Below are 13,058 nucleotides of genomic sequence, written 5' to 3'. Positions count from 1 at the left end.
GCCTGACTGATAGCTTTTTTTTCTCTCCATCCCGCAACTCAAGGGTACAGATGTCGATTACAGATCTCCTGTTTCCTCTGTGACTGAGAACAGATAACTCACCAGAGCAGCACAGTGGCACAGTGGTTGGCATTGCTGCCTCATAGCCCCGGGGATCCAGCCTCTGGTCACTGTCTGTATAGAATTTGCACAATCTCCCCAGTTTCCTCCGGGTGCGCTGGTTCCCTACTACAGTCCAAAGATGTGCAGGTTAGGTTGATTGGCCATGCTAAGTTTCTCCTTAGTGTCAAGGGGACTAGCTAGGGTAAATGTGCAGAGTTGCGGGAGCGGGGCCTGGGTGGGATTGTGGTCGGTGCAGACTTGATAGGCTGAATGGCCTCCTTCTGCACTGTAGGGATTCTATGAATGATGATTGAACCTAGAAACTAACCTGGTTTGGTTCTGACCAGAAGATCATCAACCTGTAACTTCAACTCTTGTTACGCTCTGCACAGGTGCTGCTGGGCTTGCTGAACATCTCCAGTATTTTCTGTTTTCAGCAACTCAAGCTTTTGCCCTACCTGGCCTCTATTGGTGGTACAGTTATGCACTAAAGCATCAGGCAGTTCCTAAGTAATCTTAACATCCTATTTTGTTTTTTGAAGCCCTTGCTATCTGAATTACAATGGCAAGGCTGCATTCGATGTTCACCCCCAGTTATCCTAAGAAGCTGATGTTGGGATTGGGGTTGGATTGCACATGGGTCCCTCTTCTCAAACTACTGAAGTCCTTGCAGTGATCATACTTCCATGATGGTGTAAGCTAGAAAATTCCAGGATTGTGATATATTGCCATTTTCAAATAATGTGTGACTTACAGGGAGCTCTGAGTGTATAATGGTTCCCATTGACATTAGCACTGCTGCCTCACAGCACCAGGGTCCCTGAGTTCAATTCCGGCCTTGATTGACTGTCTGTGTGGAGTTTGCATGTTCTCCCTGTGTCTGTGTGGGGCTCCTCTGGGTGCTCCAGTTCCTCCCACAGTCTGACACTATAGTTAAGAAAGACCTCTACTTTCTCAGAAGACCAAGGAAATTTGGCATGTCAGCTACAATGCTCACCAACTTTTACAGATGCACCACTGAAAGCATTCTTTCTGGTTGTATCACAGCTTGGTATGGCTCCTGCTCTATCCAAGACCGCAAGGAACTACAAAAAGTTGTGAATAAAGCCCAGTCCATCACTCAAATCAGCCTCCCATCCATTGACTCTGTTTATATTTCCCACTGCCTCAGAAAAGCAGCCAGCATAATTAAGGACCTCACGCACCCCGGACATTCTCTCTTCCACCTTCTTCCATTGGGAAAGGGATACAAATGTCTGAAGTCACGTACCAACCGACTCAAGAACAGTTTCTTCCCTGCTGCTGTCAGACTTTTGAATGGACCTACCTCACACTAAGCTGATCTTTCTCTACATCCCAGCTATGACTGTAACACTACATTCTGCGCTCTCTCCTTTCCTTCTCTATGAACTGTATGCTTTGTCTGTATAGCATGCAAGAAACAATACTTTTCACTGTATACTATTACATGTGACAATAATAAATCAAATCAAAAAAATGTATGGGTTAGGTTGATTGGCCATCTTAAAGTGTCCCTTAGTGTCAGGAGGATTAGCAGAGTAAATATGTGGAGTTACAGGGATAGAGCCTGGGTGGGATTGTTGTCAGTGCCTGATGGGCCAAATGGAGTCCTTCTGCACTGTAGAGATTCTATGATTGCTGCTCTTGTCCTTCACAGTAGTGAAGGCTGCAAGAGAGCAAGATGCCATCAAAGGAATAATATTATGTTACAGCAGTGTATCTTTCCAATCTCAAGGACTATAGCCACAATCACCAAGTGATGAAGGAGCTGGACATTTTGTTTTAATTATTCATGGAATGTGGGTCAGCAGTTATTGTCCATCTCTAATTGCCCATAAAAAGGGCAATAAATCCTGGCCTAGCCCACATCCTGTGAATGAATCCAAACAAAAACGTTGACTGGGGTACAATCAAATGAACTGAATGGTGTTGAGCATCTTCACCTTAGTTGCTGCTGCACTCATCCAGGAGGGTGTTAAATCTTGCTGGTGATGGGTAGGCTGCCAGATGTCGATATTTTAATCATTTGTTGAAGATACCCAGGCTCTTGTGATCCCTGAGATGTTAATAGTAGAGGACTCAGCAATAGTGGTGTCATTGAAGGTCTTGGAAGGATGTGCTGGCCTTGGAAAGAGTCCAAAGGAGGTCTACAAGAATGACTTCAGGAATGAAGAGTTTTTGTATGAGGAACAGTTGGGGACTCTGGGTCTGTACTTGTTGGAGTTTAGAAGGATAATGGGGAATCTTATTGAAACTTACAGGATACTGTAAAGCTTGGATGGCGTGGACGTGGAGAGGATGTTTCCACTAGTAGGAAAAACTAGAACCAGAGGGCACAACCTCAGGCTAAAGGGACGATCCTTTAAAATAGAGATGAGAACGAATTTCTTCAGCCAGAGAGTAGTGAATCTGTGGAACTCTTTGCTGCAGAAGGCTATGGAGGCCAGGTCATTGAGTATCTTTAAGACAGAGGTAGATAGGTTCTTGATTAATAAGGGGATCAGGGGTTATGGGGAAAAGGCGAGACCAGCCATAGTCTGGCAAAGGGTTGCTTCACTGTTGGAGGAGTTGTGAATGCATCTGAATACTGATGTCAGCCATTTTTCTCTTTATCCAATGTTGTTTATCCCTCGATGTCCAGGGTTCTCTGGATTTGTTGGTCCCACCTTTCTTTCTGTATTGGGACATGTTGCCCTTGTACTCTCCCTATTTCCTTCTTGAGTGCACCCCGCAGTTCCATCACAGATATAGCTAAACGTTTCTGCTCCCAGTCCACTCTGGCCAAATCATACCGGATCCTATTAAAATCAGCCTTCCCCCAGAATGGAACTTTGATTTCTGGCCCATCCTTGTCCTTTTCCATAATAATCTTCAAATTTTCCTTGGAGCAGAGGAGACTGGGGAGGGGAATAACTGAAATATATAAAATTATGAGGAGCATAGATAGAATAGACAGGAAAAAAACTTTTCCCCTTGGTGAATGGATCAATGACTAGGGGTACAGATTTAAGATAAGGGGTAGAAGCTTGAGAGGGGATGTGAGGAAAAGGTTGTTCACCCAGAGGGTAGTGGGAGTCTAGAACTCACTGCCTAAAAGGGTGATGGAGAAAGAAACCCTCGTACCATTTAAGAAATATTTAGATGTGCATTTGCAATGCCAAGGCTATAGTTGTGTGGTTTGGCTTTGACTGGTGCAGACGCAATGGGCCAAAGGGCCTTTCTCTGTGTTCTAAATATCTATGACTCTATGATAAATCATTACCATTATATCTGGTGATGTTTCTGTCATGCCAGTCTACACTGAACGAAGCTTGATAAGAACTAGGAAGAAGCAATTCAGCCCCTCGAGCCTGTTCCACCATTCAATACCATCATGACTGACCTCATCTCAGCCTCAATTCCACTTTCCTGCCCATTCACCGTATCCCTTCAATCCTTTACTCATTAAAAAACTGTCCCTCTCCTCCTTGAATTTCCTCAATGTCCAGGCATCCAATGCACTTTGGGGTGGTGAATTCCATAGATTCATGACTCTTTGAGAGAAGGGTCATCTCCTCATCTCTGCTTTAAATCCGCTACCCCTTACTCTAAAACTATGACTTCTTGGTCTAGATTTCCCCACAAGAGGAAACATCTGCTCGACATCTACTTAGTCAATATCTTTTATCTTCTTATGTACCTCAATTAGATCTCCTCTCATTCTTCTAAACTCGAAAGAGTATAGAGTCATAGAGGTTTGCAGCATGGAAACAGGCCCTTCGGCTCAACTTGTCCATGCCGCCTTTTATTTTTTAAAACCACTAAGCTAATCCCAATTGCCTGCATTTGGCCCATATCCCTCTATACCTATTGTACCCATTTAACTATCTAAGTGCTTTTTAAAAGACAAAATCGTACCCATCTCTACTACTATCTCTGGCAGCTTGTTCCAGACCCTCAGCACCTTCTGTGTGAAAAAATTGCCCCTCTGGATACTTTTGTATCACTCCCCTCTCACCTTAAACCTCTGCCCTCTAGTTTTAGTTTGCCCTACCTTTGGGAAAAGATAGCGACTATCTAGCTGATCTGCGTCCCTCATTATTTTATAGATCTCTATAAAATCACTCCTCAGCCTCCTACGCTTGAGAAAAAAGTCCCAGTCTATCCAGCCTCTCCTTATAACTCAATCCATCAAGCCCCAGTAGCACCCTAGTAAATCTTGTGTTCACTCTTTCTAGTTTAATAATATCCTTTCTATAATAGGGTGACCAGAATTGCAAACAGTATTCCAAGTGTGGTCTTACCAATGTCTTGTACAACTTCAATAAGACGTTCCAACTCCTGTATTCAATGTTCTGACCAATGAAATCAAGCATGCCGAATGCTTTCTTCACCACTCTGTCCACCTGTGATCCACTTTCAAGGAGCTATGAACATGTACCCCTAGATCTCTTTGTTGTGTAACTCTCCCCAGTGCCCTACCATTAACTGAGCAAGTCCTGCCCTGGCTCAATGTACCAAAATGCATTGCCTCGTATTTGTCTAAATTAAACTCCATCTGCCATTTGTCAGCCCACTGGTCCAATTGATCAAGATCCTGATGCAATTGGAGATAACATTCTTCACTGTCCACTATGCCACCAATCTTAGTGTCATCTGCAAACTTGCTAACCATTCCTCCTATATTCTTATCCAAATCATTAATATAAATGACAAATAACAGTGGACCCAGCACAGATCCCTGAGGCACACCGCTGATCATAGGCCTCTAATTTGAAACACAACCCTCCACAACCACCCTCTGGCTTCTGTCACCAAGCCAATTTTGCATCCATTTGGATATTTCACCCTGGGTCCCATGAGATTTAACCTTATGCAACAACCTACCATGCAGTACCTTATCAAATGAGGGGCACAGATCAGTATAAGCGTAAACTGCTCAATTTCTCTTCATAAATCAATCCCTCATCTCTGGAATCAATCTACAGAACCTCCTCTGAACTGCCTCTAATGCAACTACATCCTTCCTCAAATAAGGGGACCAAAATTGTACACTATACTCCAATTGTGGTCTCACCAATGCCTTGTATAGTTGGAACAACACTTACTTATTCCTTTAGCTATAAATGCCAAATTTCCATTTGCTTTCCTTTTTACCTGCTGTATCTACTAACCAGTTTTCTGCAACTCATGCATGAGATACCCAGATCCCCAGCACCAAAATACCCTCTCCATTTAGATAATAAGTTTCCTTTCCATTTTTCTCACCAAAATGCATAACCTCATACTTATCCACGTTAAAATCCATCTGCCACATTTTGGTCCACTCACCTAACCTATCTATATGCATCTGTAAATTTCTAATTTCCTCATTGCAACCTACTATCCCATCTATTTTAATATCATCTGCAAATTTAGCTATAGTACCTTCTATCCCAGATTCCAAGTCATTAGTATAGATTGTAAATAGTTGGGGCTGAACCCTGTGGCACCCCATTAGTTACATCGTGAAACCAGAAAAATACCTATTTATCTCGACTCTCTGCCTTCTATCTGTTAGCCAGCCTACTTTCTAAGCTACCCCATACCCCATGTGGTCTTATCTTGTGTGTTAACCTTCTATGCGACATCTTATCAAACACCTTCATGAAGTCCAGATATACAACATCTACAGGATCTACATTATCCATTCGGCTTGTTACACCTTCGAAGAACTCTAGAAAATTAATCAAACATGCTTTACCCTTCATAAAACCATGATAATTCTGATGGATTGTGTTTTGACTTTCCAAATGACCTGTTGTTACTTTCTTAATAATGAACTCTGACAATTTTCCAACAGATTGGTCTATAGTTTCCCACTTTCTGCCTCCTTCCCTTTTCAAATAAGGATGTTATATTAGTGTTTTCCCAATCCACTGGAATCTTCCTCACATCCAGGGAATGTTGGAATATTATAACTGTTGGATACACCTCTGCTGCCACTTCCTTTAATACTCAAGGATGGAAGCCATCAGCCACTGGGAACTTTTCTGTCTTCAATGTCAATAGCTTGTTGAGTATCATTTCCCTATTGATGATTGTTGTTCTAAATTCCTCACTTTCTATTTCCTCTGTATTGCCTGTTACTATTGGGATGCTACTAGTGTCCTCCACCATGTAAATTGAGGCAATATTGATTTAGTATATCTGCCCTTTCTGTGTTCCCCACTATTAATTCTCCTATCTCATCCTCCAAGGGACCATGATTCACTTTGGCTACTCCCTTCCCTTTTATATAAACTTCTGGAGTATATACTAGTTTACTTACATAATTGACCTTTGCACTTTTTATTAATTTTTTTTAGTACCTTTTATTGATCCCTGTCAGCTACGTGGATGAGATGGGTATAGAGGGATATGGGCCAAACACAGGCAATTAGGACTAGCTTCAGTGTTTTAACAAAGAGTGGCATGGACAACTTGGCCAAAGGGCTTGTTTCCATGCTGTAAACCTCTATGACTCTGTCTTGGTGAGAAACAGAAGCTGAGTAATGTTATGCTATGGATGTTAACAGTTGTAGTGGTATACAGTTCACTGCTGATGATCCACTATCCTTGGATGGACAGTTTTGGACTCCACGATGTGGACTTTTCCCCTGTAAATGGACCAGACTCTGGATTCATATTGGATATATTACTTAGTTCTTTAGCACATTATGCAGATTGAGTCTGGCAGTATCTCCAAGGTTTGACCAGCAGTGGTATCACTCTTGGTGAATATTGAAATTCCATCCTTATGCATGTTTTTGCTTCCTCAATTTCTTCAACATGGAAGAATACTTTTTAAATACAATAGCCCCTCTGCCATTGAAATGGATCATGGCTGATCTAATCCTTAGTCCCACATACTCTTACCTTCTATACAAAAGAGCTGCCCTGCTAAATTCCATTCATCTGAACAACCAGTCTTTTAGAGGGGGGATAATTCCAGCTTTCTATTATGCTGTTTGGGTAATAGGGGAATTATAGTGATAATGTCATAATATGGAATTGAGGATTTTCACAGTACCTTCATGGCAATGTTAAAGCCCACTTGTGTCGCCAATTAGAACATAACAGCATAGTACAGGCCCTTGATGTTGCACTGCCCTGTGAAAAACCCTAATCTAAAGCCTATCTGACTTACCTTTTATTCCTTCCTAACCAAGTCATTACAGGTTTTAAGGGCCAAATGGCCTACTCCTATTTTTCAAGTTGTACAGCAAAAGTTCTTACTGATTTCTCTCCTAAATAGCTTAACTCCAAGTTATGAAACTCAAACTAGTGTTGTAGGTAGTAGCAGCAGCACTACAAAAGGAAAAGATAAGTGCAATCAAGATTGTAATTAAACATATAATAATATGGGCATCAATCAGGCAAATCATCTCCTGCACCCCAGCAATGTACCTCCAATTTGAGCTTCAAGGAATGGTGCCTATGGGCTGGGCAAAGAGAATCAGAAAAAAGTCATTCCTGTTGGTAACAAAACAAAAAACCAATGCCACTTTTCTCTTATGCACCCTTAGCCTAATGCTGTGGAGATGGTGCTTAATTTGCTTTTCAGGGTATCTTATCAGACCCAGAATGATTGCATTTAAAGATTATAGTTCATATTGATAAAAAAAAATTACAGTGAGTGCTAATGCACTAGGGAGTAATAACTAGGAGAGTTCCACAGAGGGCAGTCCTACATCTTCTGCTTTCTCCTCATCCAAGAGCTGCAAGTCAGGTAAAAGGCAATCCACATAAAACAATTTGTTACCATATAATCTGAACTCAACCCAATAAGTAACTTTAACGTTCATGGAGGGGTGCACATACGCCAAATATTAGTTGGTTGACATTTGAAGTCCTCAAACTTATTCACGTCCCACCATCGTCATCGCAAAGATGGGTCCTCTCCCTTTACTGGCATTTTGCAAAATAGCAACGCACTTTTAAAACTCCTAACAAATCTTGATAGCCAGTGAGGGAAAAAAAATAAGACATCAAGACAACTTGGGTAACTGACAGAGGTCTGACACTTTCCATTTATTGGCAATTACATTAACATTTAGCTTATTGACAGTATGAACCAGGAGTGAAGCTATTCCATGCTTTAATCACAAGCTATGTAGTCTATGTACATACACAAAAACCAGTATGGGAAATCAAAAAAAATTTGTTTTAGACATCAGTAGGGAAGAAAAGACGGAAGACTAGAAATCACTATAAGCACCTTTAATAAAGTATATTGTTTGCTTATATTAGAGGATCAGCTTATAATCTTTAAATGAGCTAATGGTGTTGAGAAGGGTTTTGAAAGACAGAATACATCAGACACCTCAGTGAACAACATGCAAACAGAAAAACTGCTCAGGATAGTGTACAAACTGCCTGGTAGCATCTGTACATTGACAGCAACTTCAGCTGTTGCTAGTTTGATAATGACCTTGCACAGAATTACAAGTATTGTAGGTTTCCCCACTCTTAGCAGGTTACAATACAGTGGGGGAAACCAATTTGCTCTGACCTGCTTAAGGTGCAATCAAACCATCATGACATTCTGGTATGCCAGCCTTTTCATGTTTCTATGTAGCGGATTTTATTTTATTTTTAAATTAAATAAGTTTTACTTGTGAATCAGTTCCAATTACTTCAATTATAAAGGGAAAATGCAACAGAACTGACTGCAATAGCAATTTTGCTATTAAAAAGAGAATTAGCTTAAAAGAAAGCCGATAAGTATTTTACACCCAACATTCGCAGCACAACCACCCTCTCTTCCAAGTAGAAAAGAACTGATGTGGAAAAATAGGATTGGGCTTCTGAATAACAAAAAAAATAATTGCTTCTGTGGAGAAGTTCAGTGATCCATTCTTCAAGTAGAACCATTCCAGTTTATTATTTTTAAAGGCCACTGTTAAACATTTATCCATTTCAGTGCAATACAAAAAAGAAAAAAGCCTTTTTGGGCAACTAAAGCAAGTTTACTGCTACATATACACAAGATAAAGTCCATGCAGCTGTTTAGCCATTAAAGGGACTGTGGCTCCAGCCGTCAGTGCATTAGTTCATTTTTATCCCCTTCTTCGTTTTAGCCAGACTTGAATAGAAGAATTGCAACCTGACCCAGGTAAAAATAGATGAAGTGTTTTGTCTCATGTGTGACGTAACTACCGAAGTTTCTGCCAACAATGCAGTGCCATGTTGGATTGTATTTCTTGTCAAACTCCTGTCGAGGGAAGAGGAAAAAAAGTGACAAGATCTCAAACCACATTCAAATTCTTTCCTCCCAACAATGGTACAATGATGGTGATACAATAGGGCAGCAGTGATTAGCACTGCTGCCTCACAGCACCAGGGACCCAGGTTCACTTCCTGGCTTGTGTGCAGATTCTGCATGTTCTCCATGTGGGTCTCCTCCCAGTCTCAGAAGTGCTGGGTAGGTGCATTGGCTGTGCTAAATTCTCCCTCAGTGTACCCAAACCAGTGCCAGTGTGGGGCAACTAGGTGTTTTTTTTTTTAAACAGCAACTCCATTGCATTGTTAATGTAAGCCTACTTGTGACACTAATAAAGATGTAATGTCTGCAGTAAACCCAAGTAATGCTATGGAGACATTTATTGAATTAGTACAGGTTGAAGGGGCAAGCAGGCTACAATTACCCACAATAAACAGAGGCTCAAAATACAGACATGAAATTTTCCCTCCTGAAAGAATTTCTTATTGGCTCCATTGGGGACGGGTGTTAAAAATACCTTGGGTGACATGAAGGTGGTTTTAAACTCCAAGAGATGGGATAAAAGGATAGCCTATAAAGCCTTTCCCTCCCAATCAATCATTCTGGGCACCCCATGCTGAGTGTATTTATCACATCCAGGACAGATTTCTGTTCCTACACATCACAACAGGCAATTTAAAATATAAACCAAAACCAAAGTAGTGAACTCTCTATTCCTTAAAAAGTAGGCAGGCACTGATTGTAACATTGAGGTTGGGAAATCTCGTGACTTGGGTGCCAAAACTGTTGGGACCTTGAGACCATTACCCAATGCTAGACAGGGAGGCTACAAATATCCAGAAGATGTGCAGATTATATGGATTGGCCATGATAAAGATTCCTTTATCATATGGGTGTAGATTAGGATGGATTAGCAGGGCAAATACATGGGAATAGAGCCTGGGTAAAAGAGTCCCCTGTTGGAAAGTTGGTGCAGTCTCAGTGGGCTGAATGGCCTCCTTCTGCACTGGAGGGATTGTGAAATTGGTTACAAATATAAACATGATTAACTATTTGTAAAAGCCCAGACAAGAGGCAGAGTTCTTGCAGGATTGGGTTGTTAGGAATCAGATCTAATCTTTATAATTGGTTTTCAATAACAGAATGAGTTTCCACTTCAAGGACTCACTTGTTGAATAGATGTTAATAAAAGAAACAAACTATTGGAACAGAAAAAATAAAAGATGCATCCGAGCAGTAGGTGTTGCATTATAACACAATGGGACAAGTATCTTTTGAGAATGACTGCCTGGACATCGGTGGTCCTATATATTCCTATAGCTTTAGCAACCAACATACTAAATCTTCTGAGGGAGATTAGCAGGGTAAATACGTGGGGTTACAGGGATAGAGCCTGGTCAATCCAGGCTCGATAGGGATTCTACGACCATCAATAACAGTCCTGTTAAAATGGCGAAGGAAACGAACGTGGAAAAAGGGTACCTTTTTGATAAAAGCAGCAATGTCCTTTTCAATGTTGTATTTCTCCATCGCTTGTGTTGCACAATCTACTGCATCTTGCTGCATATCCTCGGACATGTCAGCATTTTTGATCACAGCCTTCCGATCCGACATGGTGACTGCCTTGAGGAGGGGGGGGGGGGGGGGCGGGGGAAATAAACCAAAAGAGAAAAATTGACCATTTTGTATAATAAAAAATAAATGCACAATTGGAGATCGGTGGCCTGCCACTAACACCAGCAGCACAAACACAGGCACGAAGATGTGACTATAGCTTAAGTTTCTACATCCTGAGATTTAGCTGACGCCTAGCCCCGCATACACACACAGACAGCATATTATTTCCAAACTTCGCGCTTTTTAAAGAGAAGGTAAGCGCTCGGCACGGATACAGTTCATTCATTAGGGAATTACAGCGCCCTCTTCTCATCATTCACGCTAGACTAGACGAGAGAACCTCCATTTGCAAAGGGGGGGGGGGGGCTAAGAACCATGGTAAGCTAGAAAATTATTTGTCTCCAGTTCTGAGAATTCTTTAAAAAAAAATCACCTTGTCATTGAATGGCAATTACATTTTTCAGTCGTGTCTCAATGCAGATTTTTTCTGAAAAGACCATTTGCAATGAGGCATGCACACAAGGGGGGGGGGGTGACGAGAAGCGAATGCACAAATCAGCCTGGAAATTAAAAAGGCCAGAATTTTTAAAACAGGGGAAAAAAGTAAAGGTGCTGCATTGCATTTCAAGGATTACTTTGCAATAATCCTTGGCTCCTCCCAGACCCAGGGTCATCTGCGATCTCTATAAATAACAAAAAAGGGTGCTCGCTTTCGATGAAACAGAGAATTCTTGGAGATTAAGATATCGTATTTGAAAGGTGGAGCCCACATCTCTGCAGCGAACCCAAATTTCACCCCCCCTCCCCCAAATCATTATTATAATAAACCATTATGGGATTTTAGTAACCGTGGCGTCCTCTGGTTCAGATTAATGAAATAATCACAGTTTGCACCAATGAATCTAACTCTTCCAATTTATACTATTCACCCCCCCCCCCCCGAAAAAAAATACTAAGTACTTGGAGGGTCACCCAATGCAAAGTAAATCATGCTTCTTCTAAGAAGAAGGTTTGCCAGCACAGATCTCTTCCCACACCCCACTAATCGAAGCTGCAGTAAATACGTGCTTTAGCAATGACACCTTGGAAACGTTGCCTTTTTTTAAAAAAGGGGGAAAAAAAAATCAAAACCTAGGTCATTTTAAAGGTACCCCCCAAAAAAAAAATCAATCGTAACGTTGATAGAGTGGGAATTCCTTTTAAAAAACAGTAAGCATAAACTAAACAGATATACCTTGCAAGATGCGATCTTACCTTCTCGACGTTAATCTAGTAATCTCTCCAGCAAAGCTTTATCTTTTTTCCCCCCTGCTTCACTCCCTCTTTCCCCCCCAGTAACTGCTTTGCTCCCCGATCTGATCCGCTATTTTGTGACGCCCCTCCCCTCACTGCTTCCTGAAATACCGCCCCGTCCCTCCGCAATGGCTGATCTGTCTGCCACGTCCATTGGCTCATTGCAGCCTGCTCTCTCACTCTGTGCAGTTTACCCTTGCTAGAGTGTTCCCACATCCTATTTCATCCCACAATGCAATGAGGTCGGGTGAGAGAAAAAAAAACTCCTCATGAAATTTACTTGCCAGTGCTACAAGACACATAGAGGGAGAGAGAGGGAACATCCCAGTAACAAGATACAAACAGCCAGAGAGTGAGTCCCAGCAACACACATCCAGAAGAGAGAGAATATCCCAGTAACAACACACACACACCCAGAGAGAGAGAAACTGACTTTCCAGAAACAACACACACACACACAGAAACTGACATCCCAGTAACACCCAGAGAGAGAAACTGACTTCCCAGCAACACACATCCAGAAGAGAGAGAATATCCCAGTAACAACACACACACCCAGTGAAGGAAAGTAACATCCCAGCATCACACACTCAGAGAGAGAGATACTGACATCCCAGTAACACCCAGAGAAACTGACTTTCCAGAAACAACACACACACACACACAGATGGAGACAGACAGACAGACACACACACACACAGAGATAGAGACACACACACACAGAAATAGAGACGCACACACCGACAGAGAGAGATAGAGACAGACAGAGGCACACATACACACACACACAGAAACTGACATC

At 41.7% G+C, this 13,058-nt stretch overlaps 1 protein-coding gene across 2 annotated transcripts; it reads right to left on the bottom strand.

Annotated features, from left to right (window-relative positions):
- Positions 1-8,126: 8,126 nt before the first annotated feature.
- Positions 8,127-12,319, bottom strand: LOC145357434 (dynein light chain 2, cytoplasmic). Of its 2 annotated transcripts, none has more exons than XM_080210764.1 (3): positions 12,218-12,319; positions 10,829-10,969; positions 8,127-9,337 (listed from the first exon to the last, which is right to left on the bottom strand). In XM_080210764.1, exons 2-3 carry the CDS (start codon positions 10,958-10,960, stop codon positions 9,200-9,202), a joined length of 270 nt encoding a protein of 89 aa, XP_080066890.1. In that variant the 5' UTR covers positions 10,961-10,969; positions 12,218-12,319; the 3' UTR covers positions 8,127-9,199. The 2 variants fall into 2 exon arrangements, with proteins under 2 accessions (XP_080066890.1, XP_080066891.1); XM_080210765.1 differs by having other exon boundaries at positions 10,829-10,965.
- Positions 12,320-13,058: the final 739 nt, after the last annotated feature.

Source organism: Carcharhinus amblyrhynchos, chromosome 23 (genome assembly GCF_965287045.1).
Source record: "Carcharhinus amblyrhynchos chromosome 23, sCarAmb.v2.hapA, whole genome shotgun sequence".
Taxonomy (NCBI): Eukaryota; Metazoa; Chordata; class Chondrichthyes; order Carcharhiniformes; family Carcharhinidae; genus Carcharhinus; species Carcharhinus amblyrhynchos.
Note: the sequence above shows the minus strand (reverse complement) of the source record. Positions and strands in the feature narration are given on the sequence as shown.

Bases quoted from the DNA above. Each gene is read 5' to 3' on its own strand.
- LOC145357434 (XM_080210764.1), bottom strand. From the start codon at position 10,960: ATGTCGGATCGGAAGGCTGTGATCAAAAATGCTGACATGTCCGAGGAT. The intron at 9,338-10,828 runs GTACCCTTTTTC...TTCCCTCGACAG, and splicing joins TTGCTGCTTTTATCAAAAAG to GAGTTTGACAAGAAATACAA.